At 41.8% G+C, this 20989-nt stretch overlaps 1 protein-coding gene across 1 annotated transcript; it reads right to left on the bottom strand.

Annotated features, from left to right (window-relative positions):
* Positions 1-2124: 2124 nt before the first annotated feature.
* APLNR (apelin receptor) lies at positions 2125-5858 on the bottom strand. The gene has a single exon (XM_060771998.2). The coding sequence runs from the start codon at positions 5466-5468 to the stop codon at positions 4347-4349; it is 1122 nt and encodes a 373-aa protein (XP_060627981.1). The 5' UTR covers positions 5469-5858; the 3' UTR covers positions 2125-4346.
* Positions 5859-20989: the final 15131 nt, after the last annotated feature.

Here is a 20989-nt window from a genome sequence, read left to right on the forward strand (position 1 = left end):
GATGGCTGAGAGTGTGGTGAACAACTCTGCCATTCTATCATGTCAGCAGTATCAACAACAGAAAGTCCTGGGAACGTGAACCACTAAAAAAAATGGTATAAGCCTTTGTGAACCACAGCCCACTTCATCATCTAACAGAACATGATTAATGATGTTTTATCTGTTATGTACAAAAACAATCAATCACACCAACACAGCAGCCACTGTTCTATTCTAATGCATTGTGAGCCTGGCTTTCTGATCACCAACAGGCTGAGACTTCTGAGATTTGTTCAGATGTTGTGTTAATGACAATGTGTCAATGTCAGTTGGGCTCCTTCGCCTCTCTCATGCACACAAGAGGCTTTTTTTTTGTGCTCCCAATCACAGGCAAGCCTTGGGGCCCACAGCCTTTTCCAGCTGAAGCAAAAGTTATGTGTTCTATCTCTTAACAACCCCAGATAGTTCTAATTTCTCCATCTTCAGGGAAATGTTGGCTTGGCAAATCACATGTGTAAAAGATATCTCAAGTGGATTCAGGTCCAGGCAACTCCATTTAGGGTTTTAAAAGAACTCTGCTCCAGAAACTGGGAGAATTACTACTACTGGGATACTTAGTTCTATTTTCTCAGGTCACATCAGAGTTGATGCTATCAGAGTGGCAAAATGAGGTCATTGTCCTATCCCTGCAGAAAAATATTTCTGCCACCCCAATGAAGTTTTCCATCAGCCTCTACGTTTGTAGCACTGCAGGAAGTTGAAACATTCTAAGTGTGAATGAATTTCAGCATCTCATGGACTCATAAAAGAATAGGGTTGGAAGAGACCACATGGGCCATCTAGTCCAACCCCCTGCCTCTATGGGATGCTAGAGAGAAAAGAAAATTTCATGTTACTTTGATCTCTAAATTCATATTGGAAGAGCAATGCCTTATTCACACACCCACCCCATAGGTCCACTATAAACAATACAGTTTTACTTAAGCTGCACTTTTAAAAAATTGAATTACTGGACAATGGAAAGAGCCCTTCTTCTCTCACCGCAACTGAGCATTGGAGAAGCAGGCATTAAAATCTGTAGAGTACATTTGACTTTTTCAGCAGTGCCTCTCCTACTTTTTGTCTGACGTTAAGCACATTTGGATCTGGTCACACAATACAAGGGAAGGGCTTGCTGCTCTGCTGTGTGAGAAAATCTCTTTAAACTGCTTCCTCTCCGCCCAGTTCTTGGAACTAGTCTGACTGGAGATCAGTGTTTTCTATCTTAGATTACAGGACTGTTCCATTTCACCCACTTAGTTTATCTAGGCTGAGACCACACCCAATACTGAGTCCTATAAATTAAGTACTATTTATTTATCCTGTCAGAAACTGAGAATACAGTTATAATGTATAAAAAACTTCAAACAATGTTAAAAACCTGGCATTATACTAAATTTCCTTTGACCAGAAGCTGGCCACTTGGCGTGCCTGAAGTACTGAACAGTTAGATAATAATAGGCCCTGAATTCTCCCCCACTACAGTACGATGCCTTGAATGTTGTTCTTTAGTAAAAAGAGCAGTCCCTGCAGCATTATATGCATTCAACAGAGTCAGGTGAAAAAGCTTTTCCTCATTCATACTTGAATTGCACCTGAAAGCATATGCTACATGTATGAAACTAATCCATAGAGTACATTTGACCTTTTCAGCAGTGTCTCTCCAACTTTTTGGAGAGGCTACTGTGTGCAGGGCTGCTAGGAATTGTGAGAGTTGAAGTCCAAAACACCTGGAGGGCCAAAGTTTGCCCATGCCTGCTCTATAGGGCCACAGTAGCAAAATTGGATAAATGATGAATCCCAGGGCCTAGGTAAGTGATTCCCAACTGTTAGTTAGATGTTTTGGATTCCAGCTCCAGAATTCCAGTCAGTTGGCCAAGCTGGTTGGGGTTTCTGGAAGTGAAGTCCCCAACCTGAATGGGTCCCACTCTAGAAGTTTCCTGGACTGAAAAAAAAAATATTTTGATTGGAACAAGAGGAAAACTGAGTACTTGAGACAAAATGTTCATTCCAGCTGAAAATCAGAAAATATTGGCATTTTGCAGTCTGTTATTCTGATTAAATACAGAACATTTCATTTTTTAAATGATTTGCTCATTTGCACCATTTAAAATTTCAGCAACAGTTTTATTTAGAAGAGTTCCATTTACAATGCATTTTTAGACAAAAACTTGGTTATAAAAATATAAAAAGAAAGAAATACAGACATTTTATCAAATATTTTGCTAGGCATGTTAATAATAAGAACAAAGAATATGCAAAGAAGCATTTACATATATAATTCTTATTCCAGTAGTGAGAATCCAAAATATTACTGTCAGAAGAGCTCAGACTAATTAAGCTATCTGGCTTAATGCTTTAAATCAATGAATAGAGAAAAATAAAACATGGAAAAATAGCCATTTGAATCCTTCCAAGCCCATAAGAGGAATTTCTTATGGCCAATTAAAATGTGATAGTGTATTTCTGCTTCTTTTTCTGCTACCTGCAAAAAAGTAGGTGCTGTAGACATGCCATTACGTTCTGGGAGAAACCAGCTCCCAGCGACTTATGAGCAAAGAAACATTAAAAAGTAAGGCACATCTAAGAACAAACAAAAAGAAACAATTGTTGTGCCTTACAGTTAAGATCTCATGGTACTTAACCTAATAAAAGACAAACAGGAGGATATTTAATGAAAGGAAATGGTGATGAACTGTAGGGAAAAGAGTAAACAAGGGACAGGAGTTTTACATTGGTTCCTAATGTGTTCAGTGATGAGTCTAGTCTACAGAGAGAAATAAACTTCTACCAGGGTAAAGTCTTCTGTCCATGGTACCAGTTTGATATAGCTTTGGTATTATTTCTGCCCATAGAAATACAGGAAAATTGTTGGAGACTCCAGGTATCGACAGATAAACAAAAGATGAAGGCAAGTGTGTTGGTTGCTATATGTCATCTATTGACTTCGCACTGGGTCTGACTTGAAACACCACCAGTCATCTGTACAAAATGTTGTTGTTCATTCGTTCAGTCGTCTCCGACTCTTCGTGACCTCATGGACCAGCCCACGCCAGAGCTCCCTGTCGGCCGTTACCACCCCCAGCTCCCTCAAGGTCAGTCCAGTCACTTCAAGGATGCCATCCATCCATCTTGCCCTTGGTCGGCCCCTCTTCCTTTTGCCTTCCACTTTCCCCAGCATCATTCCCTTCTCTAGAGAAGGGAATGATGCTGTACAAAATAGTTGGAGATAAATCATTGTGGCTATACTGATGTAGAAGTTGTGCATGTGTAACTTTCTAGGTATTCAACTACACCTCCCAGAATCCATAGCCATTAGCCATTCTGGTCAAACTGATAAAACCTGTATATTTCTATAAGCACAGGTTCCTTAATCTTGACTTACAAATCTTCTATTTCAGAAGTGTCAAATGTGTAGCCCTCCAGATGTTTGGACCCCCAATTCCCAGAAGCCCTAGTCAGCTCATCCAGTAGCCAGGAAATCTGGGAGCTAAAGTTCAAAACACCTGAAGGACCACAAATTTGACGCCACTGTTCTATTTGACAGTCTGCAATACATGTCTGAATAAACATTTCAGGATTTGGCTTATAGTCTTAAACTTGAGTAAGCAAATTAATAAGTCAATGACAGTAAGCACAACAGACACTTTGTGATACAGAACACACTTGAGCTTTTCTCTACAAATCAAAAGGCATGACTCTAACTGGTTTTAAGAAGCTTATTTTATATCACAGTAGGATATTTGTTATTAAAAGAGGTCAAGTGACAAAATTAAAATTGACATCTCAGCAGAATATGCATGAGGTGCAGATACAGTGAGGGCGAAATGAGGACCTTGCCCTCATGTATGAATTTTGCCACCCCGTGGCTTTTCCCTTCAAATCTCACCTTTCCAGCACTGCAGTAACTTAAAACTTCAATTCAGAATTTAGAACATAAGAGGGTGGCCATCCAAAGGGAAGGAGAAGGCAGAGTTACCAAAGAATACAAACATAGGATATCTGGGATTTCTCAGTGTATATGGTTTCAAAGTCTCACGCTCTGCCTGTTAGAAATCTGGAGACTGGAGGTAAATGTCATTTCTGGGGCAGAATTGTCATTGGAGGATTCAATGCTCTCCTTCCCACCCTGCAGAACTACATCCCTGAAAGGTAAATAAAGGAAGAAAAGCATAATACAGTATAGGGTTTGTTTTTTTTTAAATGAAATAAATAGTGTTAGAAAACTAATGCTATAACAAATGCTATAAAAGAGTTTGAAGGTAGACAACAGGCATGTTTCTCTTTATGTCCAAAGTCCTTCATTGGTACTTGATGTTATTCAGTTTTTACCCACGAAGCAAAGTCTCCTGAGTTTTGGGGCCCGATTTCTCCCGCTGTGGTTCCAGTCCTTTCCCTGGGTGGTTCTGGCTATGTCCAGAGGAATAACTGGCTGACTTGTCCCCCGCAGTTCCTGCCAAATGCCCTGAGTTGCACCGGAGGACAGCAGCACAGGCCTGTCGAAAGCGGGGATCAAAGAAAGCGTAGAGGAAAGGGTTGAGGCAGCTGTTGACATAAGCCAAACAGCTGCAGTATGGGTGAAGGTTGCTAAGAAAGGCATGGACATCACAAGACAAAGGCATCACCTCCCAATCCATCAGCATGTAGATCGTTTTCACCAAATGGAAGGGCAGCCAACATAAAGCAAAAGTGGCCACCAGGACAATGATAATGGTCAGCAAACGCTTCCGTTTCCTCAACCCTTCACTGTGCTCTTTTCGGAAGTGACCAGCAATGGTCTGGGCGATGAAGAAGTAGCAGGTCAGCATGATGGCAAAGGGAACTACAAAGCCCATGAGGGTGGAGGACAATCCAAGCCCTGCTTCCCAGGTTGCCTCTGTCTCATTGGTTGCCACACTGGAGAAATCCATGAAACAGGTCACCTTGTCATGCTCCGCACTGAGCATGCCCACACTCCGGAAGATCATTGCTGGCAAAGCCAGAAAGGCTGCCAAGGCCCAGAGAATAGTAGTCACTAAAACTCCACTAGCTTTTGACCTCAGTTTGGCGTTTGCAATGGGGCGAACAATAGCCAAGTAGCGGTCAAAGCTAAGCCCCGTGAGGCAGAAGACACTGGCATACATGTTGACAAAGACCAGGTAGCTGCTGAGTTTGCAGGCAAAAGAGCCAAAGGACCAGTGATAATCCAGGATGGCATAGGTAGCCCAGAGTGGCAAGGTAACCACAAAAGTCAGATCAGCCATAGCCAAATTGGCAATGAATGTATCTGCAGATCGCCGTTTCTCATGGCTTCTCCAGAAAATGGTCCATAGCACCAGGCCATTGCCAGTGGTACCTAGAAAGAAAACGAGCAAGTAGATGGAAGGAATCAGGATCTTTGAAGAACTCCATTCGGTGTAGTCACATTCCTCCGTGACTGAGTGGTTGTCGGTTTCAATGCTGAACTCCATGCCTGCTCAAGGAGAAGGATGGGAAGAATGTATTTGGTATATGAAGATATTCTCTTCTGATCTGATGTAATCTGTCAGTGATCCGAAGCCACCTTATTTGAGTTCCTTCCTTGTTGTAGGGAGGAAAACTCTCCCAGTCTCTTAGCTCATTTGACTCTCTCTTGTAAGTGCTTTCTTCAAAGTTTTAGGCAGATCTGGCCAGTGGCTTCTTCCTTCTCTGTCATCTCTCTCCGTCTCTCATTCACACACGCCCCACATACAGTCTGGTGCAGCAGCTCCTTCCTTTTGAGTTGTCTTTCAAATGTGTATGTCCCAGCCCCCTTTACCATCCCTCCCCTTGCTTTCACTCAACACCCTTATGTGAATTGGATGAATTGTCCCCTGTAGTGCTGGGCAGCTCCATCTGTTAGTGGTATCCACCCACTTACAAACACACCATACATCTCTCACTCTCCATAAGCCCCTCAGAGCCAGGAAAGGAATGCTACTTCAGAGCCACCAGCCATTTGTGGTGGGGATGGGGAGATAATTGCAGTGCCACAGTCACTGGATGCCTTGCTAACCTGAGCAGTCTTATCTAGCTGGTCTGCTAGATTCATCATGAGCCCCACTTTGTTGCAAGATCACTGTGACCTGAGCAAAAAAATTCTCAAAGCACAAATGCTTCAGCCTTTAATCTGTCCTGCTGAGACAGTGTATTCATTCCTAGCAGTGTTTGCTCATGCAATCAGAGGGGGCCAATAATGACTTAAGTGTACTTAAGGGCAAGCGGTTTGCTAATATAAGGCTGAGTGGGATTTTCAATATCTTCTGCTCAGATTTTTGGGACAGGGTTCCCAAAAATGGGGAGAAGACTGGGGGCATGTTGAGCAGAACTGCACACACTGTTTGGTTTTCTTCTGGAAAGAAAAAGTCAGAAAAAAGGGGACCTATGTAATTTCTTGGTTGGTGATCAGAGTATAAGGAATTACCAGTTTCAATTACCTTCCTAAGGCTGCAACCCCTTAATGCAGTTCCTCATGCTATGGTGACCACCAACCATAAACCTATTTTCATTGCTACTTCATAGCTGTAATTTTGCTACTGTTGTGAATCATAATGTAATATCTGATATGCAGGATGTATTTTCATTCACTGGACCAAATTTGGCACAAATACCCAATATGCCCAAATCTGAAAACTGGTGGTGTTGTGGGGGGTTGATTTTGTCATTTGGGAATTGTAGTTGCTGGGATTTATAGTTCACCTACAATCAAATAGCATTCTGAACTTCACCAACGATGGAATTGAACCAATCTTGGCACACGGAACTACAATGACCAAAAGAAAATACTGGAAGGGTCTGATGGGCATTGACCTTGAGTTTTGGAGTTGTAGTTCACCTACATCCATAGAGCACTGTGGACTCAAACAATGATGGATCTGGACCAAACTTGGCACAAATACTCAATATGCCCAAATGTGAGCACTGGTGGAGTTTGGGGAAAACAGACCTTGACATTTGGTAGTTGTAGTTGCTGGGATTTATAGTTCACCTACAGTCAAAGAGCATTCTGAACCCTACTAACAATACAATTGATCCAAACTTTTCACACAGCCCTTCCATGACCAACAGAAAATACTGTGTTTTCTAATGGTCTTTGGCAACCCCTCTGACACCTCCCTCATGCTCCCCTTTTTCCAGGGGCCCTGACACCCAGGTTGAGAAACGCTGATCTACAGCTTTATTTTTAAATGGTAATCTTTGAATGAGATTTATACAAATACAGTACATATATTCTAGGAGAGCTTCAGTTGTAGGAAAACACAAAATTCTTAACACAGTGAAACATTAATATTCATTATTTGGATTGCTTCTTTTAATATGAAGAAAAATATACTCAGTATACATTTCTTCATATTAAAAGAAGCAATGCTATTCACAGATCCCTACATTTACTGGATAGGACCAGACTCTGATAGCTATCAGAACGGTTCCTTTGAAGTATATAGTATCAGCACTACTAGGCACCTATCTGTTGAAGCAGTTATCTTCTTTCCCAGGAATATCTGGCATATTGGGCTAGAAATTGGCTTCTTTGCTGCTGGCTGGCCATATAAACCTTTTGTGTTTGATCTGACTCTTTTGTTATCTCTTCTTTGTGTTTTGCTGTTCTAGCTGATAAATATGGATAGCTGTTCTGGCCATCGTCTGTGCTGGATTTGTTTTTAATCCAGGGCCTTGTATACTATGATACCATCAGTATCATAGATCAGCCACTAGTCATTCAAGTTACAGTTTACTCTCTGAAATGGGGAATTTCTCCATTAAGACATGCCTAGAACATCCTCATTGTCTTGAATGTGATATGCCTTACTCCAGAAGGGGCATACAGGCCCCATTTAACCTTATAACTACCCAGTAAGACTGGTTAGGATAACAGAATTGCTGGCCTCAGAGCCTGCAGTGAGTGTCCAAGCAGACATTCACTGCTTCTTGGCAGGGGGTTGGACGGGATGGCCCACGAGGTCTCTTCCAACTCTATGATTCTCTAACCATTAAAGCATATTGTTTTTTACGGTGTCTCTTTAGGAGAACGGAAAGTAAACCTCTAATTCAGTGGACATTGATACAGCCATATTCAGATGAGAATCATACAAAATATCACAGATTAGCGAGCAAGCTTTCAGGTTCTCCAGAACTCATAATCTAGTTAAATGTTCATTGAATCAGGAAATGGAAGTAAGGGGGACATGGTAGCTTAATGGCAATGCCATAGTCTGTCTTGTTTCTAGTCCTAAAATTGGTTATATGATTATTATAAGACGGATTTGATACTATGCAGACTTGAAGGGATATGTAGGGATGTTGGGAGGAAGACGTAGATTTCTAATGAGTTTATCAGTCTCTAACAAAACACTGTTGTTTTGTTGCTGTTGTTGTTCTTCTGCCTCAGATCAAGATAGTTAGCTCTCTGGAAGTTACTACTTCACAGAGGCTGTTCATAAAGCATATAATTCAAGCATAGTTCCCTGGTCTGTGCTGGAGCCCTGTTGCATCAGAGTATGCACTGAGCCATGCTGGAGCAAAACAATAGCTCATCCAGTGCCGAGGTGAGATAGCTTATGTTGTGGGACTGAATCTGGTCCTCCTGGGAATCAACTGTTGAAGTTTTCCCAGCTTACATCTCCTGATCTGCATTTCAAAAGGTTAGAATGCCTTCCCCACTCATCAAAGGTTTGTTACAGGAAGTAGGGGAATTCAGTGAAAATATACGGCCATTTTGGTGACCCATTTCTCTTTGGCCTTGCTATCCTAGCCTCCATTTGAAGGTGGTACCTGGGAACAGTTATGAAATGTAATTGGGCTGCTGGTCTGAATGTACCTCCCTGGCCTTTCATCTAGTCCATCATTCTCTTTTCCTTATTGGTCATCCAAGCTGCATCTTGAAAAGTCACATATAGAACATCAGGGCAGTAAGTACATTGTCGTGACAGCTCTCCTCTACCTTTTTATATCATCAAAACTAGACCCTTCCATCTGTGAATGCCATAATAGAATCATAGAATCATTAAGTTGGAAGAGACCTTGAGAGCCATCCAGTCCAACTCCCTGCCAAGAAGCAGGAAAATCGCACTTAAAGCATTCCCGACATATGGTCATCCAGCCTCTGCTTAAAAGCCTCCAAAGAAGGTGCCTCCACCACACTCCAGGGCAGAGAGTTCCACTGCTGAACAGCTCTCACAGTCAGGAAGTTCTTCCTAATGTTCAGATGGAATCTCCTTTCGAGTAGTTTGAAGCCATTGTTCCCTGTCCTAGTTTCCAGGGCAGCAGAAAACAAGCTTGCTCCCTCCTCCCCATGACTTCCCCTCACATATTTATCCACGGCTCTCATCATGTCTCCTCTTAGCCTTCTCTTCTTCAGGCTAAACATGCCCTGCTCTTTAAGCCACTCCTCATAGGGCTTGTCCTCCAGACCCTTGATCTCCTCTGGACACAATCCAGCTTGTCAACATCTCCCTTCAACTGTGGCGCCCAGAATTGGACACAGTATTCCAGATGTGGTCTGATCAAGGCCGAACAGAGGGGTAACGTGATTTTCCTGGATCTAGACAGTATACTTCTATTGATGCAGGCCAAAATCTCATTGGCTTCTTTTGCCACTGCATGACATTGTTGGCTCATGTTTAACTTGTTGTCCATTAGGACTCCATAATGTTCAAGGTGGACACTTTAACCTTGAGAATCCTGAATAGTTAGAGCTCTGCACAGAAATAACCTTCTCTCTCAAGCTCTGGTGCTCACAGTCTTGAAGCTTAACATTAAAAAGAAGCATAGAGAGATGTCATGTTTGAAACATTTTTCAGATTAACTTCATCCAGTCTACTATACGGCTCCGGTCCAGCGTACCTGTCCGAACGTATCTCCTTCTATGTCCCACCTCGGAGTTTAAGATCATCTGGGGAGGCCCTGCTCTTGGCCCCACGTTTGTCTCAAACACGCTTGGCGGGGATGAGGGACAGGGCCTTCTCGGTGGTGGCCCCCCGCCTGTGGAATTTGCTCCCCGGGGAAATTAGATCATCGTCATCCCTCTTCACCTTTAGAAAAAAGGTTAAAACGTGGCTGTGGGACCAGGCCTTCGGGCAATCAGGTTAAAGGACAATCGATGTTGATTATGGCATGGAAGAGGATTTGGATAAGTTAAGCGGAGTAATCATTAGTAGATGGCTAGCTAAACAGCCACCAGACAGGCAATAGCTAATCAGAGTGTAAGTATGCTGTTTTAATCTTTATTTATTAATGTTCATGTTTAATTGTTATATTTGTTATTCTGTATTTTATTATGCGGCATTGAATTATTGCCAATTGTAAGCCGCCCTGAGTCCCCCCAGGGGTTGAGAAGGGCGGGGTAAAAATGTTCTAAATAAATAAATAAATAAATAAATACTAGGCCATCATCTCCTCCAAACTGCAAAACCAAAGGCAGGTCTAGGCATGTCTTGGAAATTAAAGAGGCTGACAAGGAAGCTGAGCAAGTGCTAACAATCCCACCCTATTTTTAAAGAGTTTTAAAATGTGCCAGTGAATGTGTCTGACACTTGAGCAACTGATGGGACCTGACTACAATCTTTCCATCAGAAACAAATTATTTTAATGAGATTCCCACTGAGTGTCTTTCACCTCTAGGTTTTTGATGGACAAGTCCCTTGCCACAAGGTAGAACAGCAGTTTTATTAGCAAATAGCATTTTTACAAAGGTGTCAAAAATTATAGAAAATCAATTACTCACAACCATGCACAGTATGTTTCAACAGACCTTTCCTCATCCATTTATCTTTCAGTTCAACTTCCAAAACGCCAGCTTCTAGTTAATAATAAAATATTATTCAGAGGTGTTACCTTCCTCTGGATACAGCCAACTACCTGGTTTTCCCTGACAGTCTCCTTTCAAATTATTAACCAGGCCTTACTCTGCTTATCATCTAAGATTAGGCAAGATCTAAAGACTATTTTGCACTATTAACCAGAAAAGTAACTTAGTTCCACTCAATAAGCTCTCCTTCTCAACAGAATTGGAGAGAACTATTCTGTTATTGGGCAACAAATCCCATTGGAACAGAGCATTATTCACAATTCAAGTTGAATGAGGAGATGAAGCCCCTGGCTTCCTGTTGGTAAACGGTGACAGCTGGAGAATGTGCCACCAAGCAAAGAGAAGCAAGATGATTTCATGGCCACCGAGCATGGAATAAGGCAAAGTGGGGGAACCTTATTTATTTATTTATTATTTATTATTTACATTTGTTAACCGCCACTCTCAGCCCGAAGGCGACTCGTGGCGGTGTACAAAACACAGAACATTAAGACAACAGTTACAGTAAATCATGATAACACACATCTTACTAACACACACTAATTAAATTAAAAATCCGCTTCGTCTTGTTTGGGTCATAATCCATCTCATCGTCATAGTCCATTCCGGTAGTCATTCCAAACATAGCACTTAATTGAAGGCCTTTTCAAAGAGCCAGGTTTTTAGGCCCTTACGGAAGGCCATGAGAGAGGGCGCCTGTCTAATTTCAGCAGGGAGGGAGTTCCACAGCCGGGGGGCCACCACCGAGAAGGCCCGCTCTCTAGTCCCCGCCAAGCGTGCCTGTGAGGCAGGCGGGACCGAGAGAAGGGCCTCCCCGGATGATCTCAAGGTCCTCGTGGGCTGGTAGGCCGAGATGCGGTACTCAAGGTATTTTGGGCCGGAACCGTTTAGGGCTTTGTAGGTTAGCACCAGCACCTTGAATTGGGCCCGGTAGCTGATCGGCAGCCAGTGGAGCTGGGACAGCAAGGGCGTTGTGCGCTCCCTGCGTCCCGCTCCGGTTAACAACATGGCTGCCGCGCGCTGGACTAGCTGGAGCTTCCGGGCCGTTATATGACAGGCTTGCTGTTCACTTTGAAGTGTGTTGGGATCCTTCCCACTGAGGTACGCATAGAAAAGCTGTAGCATTCGTACTCTAGAGCTATGGCAGACACTTCTATATTTCTGTGACAGGAAGCAACTACAGTGCAACCCCCCACCCCCCCATCCACGTTACTGGTATCCATGGCTTTATTTCTCCACTTCTGACAAAATATATCCTCTCTAGACACTTTCTTGGTCCTCCAGCACAACTCTATAGTATTCTTGAGACAGGAGTCCCTCATTTCAATAGAGAGTCACTATTATCCATGGGTTTGTATACCCTCACAAAGTCCAGGAATGTATCTCCTGTGAATACAGGGGTTGTACTGTACAGTGGCATGAGTTACACAGAATTTGTTTCTCTCCCAATACCTAAGGCATAACATAGTTATTCCTTTTCTGGAGTATCCACAATGATAAAGTTACTTTAAACTCACAAAACTGTGATCTCACCCGGGGGAGGTAAATCATATGGTTCAAGTGCTGGCTCCTTTGCGCTTTACTGTTATGATGACGGAAAAATTGAGCTTTGTACCACAGTTCAGTAATTTATGGCAATCAGGATTTTTATAAATAAGTAAAAAGTAACTATGGTAATTATTGTTAGAAATAGAGAAGTTAAATTGATAGAGTTGCCATTAGTTGGAAGCAGCTTGAAAGTACACAACAATAACAAGCTAGCTGTATAATAGTTGGTTGTGATAATAATTAAAACAGGGAAGAAAAGTTACTAGAAATTATAAGTGTAGTAATAACTGTTTTGAAGACTTAGAATTATAACTGTAACTGATTCGTTACTTCTCCATCTCCAATTTCTGTCATTTTTCAGGGTCCTTCCACACAGCCACATAACCCAGAATATCAGGGCAGATAATCCACAATATCTGCTTTTAACTAGGTTATGTGAGTCCACACTGCCATATAATCAGGCTCAAATCAGGTAATGTGGGATTTTATACAGCTATGAGGAAGGGGCCTCAGGGCCTTTCAACACAGCCCTATATTCCAGAATTTCAAGGCAGGAAATCCCACATTATCTGAGTGTGGACTCAGATAACCCAGTTCAAAGCAGATATTGTGGGATTTTCAGCCTTGATATTCTGTGATATAGGGCAGTGTGGAAGGGGACTCAGTCAGTACTACAACTGCTTCACAGAGACTGAGGTTGAGGGAGAGGAAAGGGAATGGAGACAGGAAGGGAAGGCAGGAAAGGAAGGAATGGGTATCCAGCATACAGTAAAAGATATTTATAGCCTGTCTCCCTGTAACAATGAGGGGATGTGAATATCAGAGAATCCCTGCTTGGATATAAGATAACTCTGAGGAAAGAGAGTAAGGGAGGGGAGCTTGTATCTCCTTCCACCAGAGGTCAAGGATAGTACACAAAAGCATTTCAGTACAAGCTAGCAGATTGGGCCCCTTTAAGATATTTCCTACTAGTTATTGCAGCACCTTGAAGCCCCCGGTGGCGCAGTGAGTTAAACCGCTGAGCTGCTGAACTTGCTGATCAAAAGGTCGCAGGTTCGAATCTGGGGGTCAACATGAGCTCCCGCTGTTAGCCCCAGCTTCTGCCAACCTAGCAGTTCGAAAACATGCAAATGTGAGTAGATCAATAGGTAACATTTCAGTGGAAAGGTTTCAGCACACCATTAAATCATGCCAGCCAGATGACCTTGGAGATGTCTACAGACAACGCTGGCTCTTCAGCTTAGAAATGGAGATGAGCACCAACCCCCAGAGTTGGACACAATTGGACTTAATGTCAGGGAAAAACCAACCTATTGCAGCACCGGATCGTCTCATAGACTGAAGAAAAGTGAAACCCCTTATCTTTGCATTGTGATGGAGACAGCACACAGGACACACCGCCCATCTCAGAATAGGTGATGGTGTACGTCTTAAGCCAACAGGAAAGGGAAGACAATTGGATCTTTTTTAAAACACTCTTTCGTACTTCACAAATTTTAGCTCACCCCTCCTCCTCAGCTTCGTACCATGCAGCCTCTAAATCATATTAAAGGCTAAAAGAAAAAGGGCACAACTTAACACAGGGCAGGGGCGGACAAATATCCGCTGGCTGTCAGCACTATCTGGTGCATATAACCATTAATGCTTTGTGACATGTCACCAAAGCAGCATCATTCTACATAACAATTGTAGTAGAAATGAATGTGCTCACAGGAGTCACTGCCTTTTCATAGGACTTACATAAAATACAAAAGTATTACATGCCTGCAGCTGAAGTACAAGTTGAAGGAATAGCTCACTGCTACATTTCATTTGAACTGACCAGATCTAAAAATAACTAGTTGCCTTCTATATCAGCCCAGTTGATTTTAAAAATAGGGTTAAGAACATTAACTCTTTATACAGAGTCAAACCACTGGTCCGTTTAGTCAGTATTGTAAATTCTGACTGGCAGTCATGAATCCCCAGGGCCTCCTTCCTGCCCTACCTGGAGATCCCCATTATTCTCTGGTGGTCTCCCATGCAGGCACTGCTCGGGTCCAGTCCTGCTTACCCTTGGAAATGTGTTGTTGTTGTGTGACTTCAAATCATCTCCAACTTAAAGTAACCGTAAAGCAACCCTATTACAAGATTTGTTCAGAGGTGATTTACTATTGCCTTCTTTCAAGACTGAGAGAATGCAACTTGTCCAAGATCAGCCAGGATTTGAACCCAGTTCTTCTAGAATATTAGTTTAATACTCAGATGACTACATCACACTAGCTCTTTGACATATAGTGCGAATATGATGAAATGCATGGCTTCTCTAAGCAAAATACACTGGCTATTCACAAACCATGGTTATATAATTTCTGTAGCTTTAACTTCATTCACAGTAACAGTTTAAAAGTAGAATGTGTGTATATGTATTTCTTATGCTCTGAAGGAGCTATACATGCCCTGTGGGGAGCAGAAGAATGGGATATAAATAAAAAATGAATCTATGGCCATCTTTGTAGTAAAATTGTCAGTTCATATATATTTTCTAGTAATAAGACTTGCATTGCATATAACACCAAAGCCTAGTAGTTCTCCAGATGTTGATCAACCACAGCTCTTATCAGCCCTACTTACTTACTTAGGCGATCCCTCATTGGCCGAGTAGGATAGTCTTCCAGGATCAGAATTCTTGTGAGTCTGTAGGTGGCTGTGGAGCCCTATTCTTGGTCTGCATCTTCTTCCGCAGTGAGGGCATCGGTTTCTAGGTGGAAGGTGGTCCCGGTTTGAGTTGGCTTGACGCGCCTTCCTCTTGGCACGTTTCTCACTTTCACCCTCCATTCCTGCCTCTTCAAATTCTGCAGCACTGCTGGTCACAGCTAACCTCCAGCTGGAGCGCTCAAGGGCCAGGGCTTCCCAGTTCTCAGTGTCTATGGCAGAGTTTTTCAGGTTGGCTTTGAGCCCATCTTTAAATCTCTTTTTCTGCCCTCCAACATTCCATTTTACATTCTTGAGTTCGGAGTAGAGCAACTGCTTTGGGAGATGGTGGTTGGGCATCCGGACAACGTGGCCAGTCCAGCAGAATTGATGGCGAAGGACCATCGCTTCAATGCTAGTGGTCTTCAGCCCTAGCTGCTATAGCCAATGGTGAAGAAAACTGAGAGTTGCACTTCACCAACTTCTAGTGGCCTATTTTGCCCATCCCTGACCTCAGTATATCATGCTTTCATACAACAGGTATGAATTGTCTTGATTATCAAAACCCAGCGTATAATCAGTACTGCCTCAGAAATCATGAGTGAAATGTAGCTAAGTGGAATAAACCTGTGACACACTTTCACCCCACAACAGATAGCAGATAATTTTGTGCTGTTCAGGTGTTAATTGCTTATGAGTAATTCCAAGGAGTCTGCTCTTCTTTCTGATAGTTCTTTACCTTGAAGCCATATTAGAATTGCACAGCTGATTAAAGAGAAGGCACCTTTAAGTAGGTGTATATTCTCTAGTACAGTAGCGTCTCACTTATCTTCGCTCATCCAATGTTCTGTATTATCCAATGCAGCTTGCCACTTGCCCGGATCCACAGCTGTTTCTCTAGGAAGTCAATATTTTCAATACATTCTGGTGTTTTGGTGCTAAATTCGTAAATACAGTAATTACTACATAATTCGTAAATACAGTAATTACTACTTAATACTGTACCATGTATTGAACAACTTTTTCTGTTGATTTGTTGTAAAACATGACGTTTTGGTGCTTAAATTGTAAAATCATAACGTAATTTGACATTTCATAGTTTTTTCCTTAATCCCTCCTTATTATCCAACATTTTCGCTTATTCAACATTCTGCCGGCCCATTTATGTTGGATAAGTGAAACTCTACTGTATGGAATACATGTATTAAACCCATGAGGGTAGGAAATAGTAGCTGGAGATCCTTTAAAGCAGTTAAAAAATCTGCTACAACCGCAAAACCTTGTAGGGGTTTGAGAGCTTGCAACTACTGGGGACTTTCTAGGCTTTGGTTCAGTTGAAATTATTCCACAGCCTTTGTAGGAGGGTCAAATTCCTTTGCCAGCTCATACAATACATGCATTTCTTTGAGCTTTTTAGAATCCCTTGTGTTACTTTAGGAATCAAGAGAAAATTAATTAGCTCTTGGAAATTATACCACAGACCAGGACATCCATTGCTTGTTCAACTCTTTAAAAAATACTTCTCCCTCTTTCCTCATCTTTGATAAGTTGATTTTTGCATCCATTCAGGTATGCCACATTCACAGGACTGGTGCAATCTACAGCATTGTGAGCTTGCAGCAAACCCAAATAACAATAGGAAGTCTCAAAAGTGTGGCCGAAGGACAGAGGTAGTCCCCACACCTCTCTCTCTACCTTTACAGATCTATGCGGCTTTGTCTTGCTTAGCAGCATAATTAACTTGGGCCATCCTATTTCATGCTGCTGACCTGACTTTGGACGTGTCTGCCTAAATACTTAATCCCATTCAGCTTCATAGTCCAGCAGAACTTTTAAAAACATAGAGTTGGAGAATACTGTAAATGGCCATCTAGTCCAACCGCATGCCATCCAAGATTACACAACTAAAGCACTTCCAGAGATGGTCATCCAACCTGTTTAAAGACCTTCAAAGATGGGGAGCTCAAAACCTTCTGAGGCAAGCTATTCCACTGTAGAACTGCATGTATAATATCTTCCCGGTGTTTAGGTAGAATTGTAATTTGAATCCATTGGTTTTTGTTCTAGTCTCTGGAGAGCTAAAAAACACCCCAAGCTTTCGCCATCATTTGCATCAGATCTATCAGGTATTTAAATATGGCAATTATGTCACATCTCAGTCTCTCTAAGATGAGCATGCCCAGCTTAGTAAGCCGATCTATGTAAGGTGTGGTTTCCAGACTTAGTACTATTTAGGCCAACCCACCTCTGAACACACTCCAGCTTGTCAACATCCTTGAACTATGATGCCCAATGACAGAAGGTGAAGTCTGATCAAAGTAGAATAAAATGGTGCTTTTACTTTCATTCACCTTTCAACTGAGAAGGTGAAAACCCATCTTTCAATTACAAGATACCAATGGTTAAACATTATTTAAGGTGTTATAAGACCAGCTGTGCTTACTCCTACTCTAATAATCCTTCCCCAGTCTGGTCCCCTCCAAATCTGTTACAGTTCAACTCCCACCATAAATGATTTGATATGATGACTAGGCTGCATAAGACTTGGAGGCCAAAACATTCAAAGTGCAGATAAGAAAGGGATCTTACCTAGTTACCGTTCTTGAGAATGCATCCTCAAACTGTGGCCCTCCAGCTGTTTTTGCCTCCAACTCCCAGAATTCCAGAGCATTGTACAAGATGGAGAGGGCTTCTGGGAGTTGGAGGCCCAACAGCTGGAGGACCGCAGTTTGAGGATGCCTGGTTTTTGAGGCTGTGGCTGGAATTGCAGTTTACCAACCACACTTAGAGAATAGGACTTGGTGTTGTATATTCATCTCACAACTTTTGTGATAATGCACAGTTCCTCTGAACACAAAATTCTAAATTTTAAAGATATCTTTCCATAATTTTTTTCAGAGTTATAACCAATTTTATTACATAAAATTTAAACTCCTGCCACATTTATTTTTCTGCGGTTTGCTCTGGCATGCTTCTAATGATGTCAGAATCACCTGGATCAATGATGGCCAATGTACATACTCTGTAGTACTTTCCACAAGCTGTACCCAATTCAATATTGTTGCCAATGTAGTGGTGTACTCCGGTTTTGGCCAACATTGCATAATACTCAATTTCTGATTTCCTCAAAGCAGGACAATTGTTGGCCAAGATGACCAGCTTGGCTTTGCCCTGCCGGATCATTTTCAGAGTCTGCTTGTTATGAAAAGTGGTAAATATGTACTTGGATACAAGCAGACATTCCATAATTTTTGACCAACTCTTAAAAAGCCCTACTGTTTTATCATGCAAATATTTCAGTGAATGAACTATCACTTTCTGCTATAAATATCAAGAAACACATTTGCCTGTAACAGAGCTAAAATTATAATTGGATTTTTAAGTGATGTGCAAAAGCCAGTTCTATTTGGTTTACCCCAGATTTGTTGAAAAGATAATGGGGAAAAACCTGATATATGGTGATTTTGAAAACTAATATTTTCATTGATCCAAACATTATTTTGAGAACATTTCAAACAGCTGTGCCTAATTTAAATTTGTGTGCAATTGTGTGTGTGTGTGTGTGTGTGTGTGTGTGTGTGTGTGGAAAGGGGTCAGGAGGGCTCTTTCCTAATATTTTATTTACAATGATTTCAGACAAACCAAAGTATTAATGCTTTCAATTGCTAAATTTAAATTAAAGAGCTATTTGAAATGTTCGCCAAAATAATTTTGGACCATTTAAAAGATTGATTCTGAAATTACTTATATTCTCTTGAGCTCTCTCATTTGGTACAGAACAGTGTGGAACCTATCATCCTGCAGGTTGGATAATAACTCCCATCATCTCAGTAAACATGCTGGCTGAGATTGACAGTAATTGTTTGGAGGGTTATGAGTTTTCCACCCACTACATGATAAGCCCTTGCCAGAATTTAAACTAGAAATCATAGCAGTTTTTCATCTTGCAAAGATGGATACACAGTTGCTCAATGACAGAACACCTGCTTTGCCTGCAGAAGGTCCCATCTGTTCCTCCTATCTGAAAAAACTCCTTTTTGGAGAGTCACTGCCAGTCCTTGTCAATGACACTAGACTAGATGGATCAGTAAGAACAGTTAGAATGAGGCAAAGTTTATGGATCCTATGGCAGGACCATTAAACTTCATGTCCAGAAAAACATGGTTGGTGGAAATTCATTTTAAGACCAGAAGCATGTGGTGATAGAATTAGTCTTCCTTTGTCCTTCTTCTTCGTCTCCTTCTATGGTAGATTATGGTGTGTTTTTTTTTATTATTTGTATCCTGTTTCTTATTTTGATGTATAGTCCTTTTATGCAATTAGTTCGCTGTTGTCATTATTTGTATTTGCTGTATTGCTTTAATGTATTTACACTTCCCTGGGCATTGAATGTTTGCCTTCTTGTGTGTAAACTGCCCTGAGTCCCCTCTGGGAGATAGGGTGGTCTATAAATAATAATAATAATAATAATAATAATAATAATAATAATAATAATACTTATTATTATTATTCTCTCCATTTCCTACTAATTTTGCTTTTCCTGGTTTTTTTGCAGTCTAAATGCAGACAAGATTTATGGGATACTGTTTAGCAAGTGCCACAGTGGCCTCTGGTGGCTGCAAGGCAATGCTTCGGGCAAGCCCTCAGTCAAAGGCATGTGAAATGGCAGCCTTTGAAAACAGTAACAAGTGAGGAACACTCAGTTAAATGCAAGGATACACAAATTCTGCATCCCTGCATTGGAGAATGACTAAATCCTATGCCTAGTAATACTCATGTAAGGTGCTAGCCAGTGATTTTGTGGCCGCGGAAAACTGCTTACATCTACAATGTTCTATCCATCTAAGTTTTTGCAGAACCCACCAAAGAATCATGAAGCACAGCAACTTTGAGAAGGAAGTGCTGATGTAGAGCTCAAGGGTAGTTATATGTGGCCATGGCAGTAATACGGGAATAGGAACACTTTGAAAACATGCAGTTACATTTGAAGGTCAGTTGCTCTGTATTTCCACCCTAGGGATGTGTTTCCTTATGGTGCATTAAATCTTCAACTGTGGGGTGACTTGTACTTGCAATATACACATCCAGAAGGTGCTTGAGAAAGCTAGTCAAATAGGGGAGGAAGGATTATGCAAAGATACATTTTGAAAGAAAGAAAAAAATGGTTAACCCTCAGTCACCCAACCTGTAACTTCCTGGTGTACTTCATTCTGAACATTAGGAGAACTTCCTGACTATGAGAGCTGTTCAGCAGTGGAACTCTCTGCCCCGGAGTGTGGTGGAGGCACCTTCTTTGGAGGCTTTTAAACACAGGTTGGATGGCCATCTGTCAGGAGTGCTTTGAATGCAATTTTCCTGCTTCTTGGCAGGGGGTTGGGCTGGATGGCTCATGAGGTCTCTATACAGATCAGTGATCATAACTGGAATCAGAGGAGGGGGTTAATCTCATTGCTATCCTAGAAATCTCTTCAACCATAATTAGTCTTTCTCTTTCACGAATAGCAGTGGAAAAAACAGCTGTCTAAATGTGGATTACCTGGGGGAAAATTTCAAATTTGCCCTCCTCTTTAAGAATCCCATTTACTAATCTGAATAGTCAGAGCCTATTTGAATGGAGTGGAATGCTGGAGTGGAGATCGAATGAAGTGTACACACACATGTGCAACCCTGATGTCCCTCCTGGCATTGCACATAGCCCTGGGATCAGGAAGAATTACCCGTCTCTGCCTTAAACTCTTCAGAATTCCTATGGCCATAGAGTGCCATAAAGCAGCAGGCAATTAGGACTAGCCATTTTAGCCAATACCACATACAGCCAGCTTCTGCTTCAAATTACCAGAATCTGTTTTCTCCACCTTCAGGCCTGGAGAGGATTAGATATGTACAAGTAGGGTGTGCTCCAGAATGTTATAGGGCTGTGGCTTTCAGTTCAAGGTTTCAGCCAGC

Source organism: Anolis sagrei, chromosome 1 (assembly GCF_037176765.1).
Source record: "Anolis sagrei isolate rAnoSag1 chromosome 1, rAnoSag1.mat, whole genome shotgun sequence".
NCBI lineage: Eukaryota > Metazoa > Chordata > Lepidosauria > Squamata > Dactyloidae > Anolis > Anolis sagrei.

Coding starts and splice junctions, on each gene's coding strand:
- APLNR (XM_060771998.2), bottom strand. CDS start 5,468: ATGGAGTTCAGCATTGAAACCGACAACCACTCAGTCACGGAGGAATGT.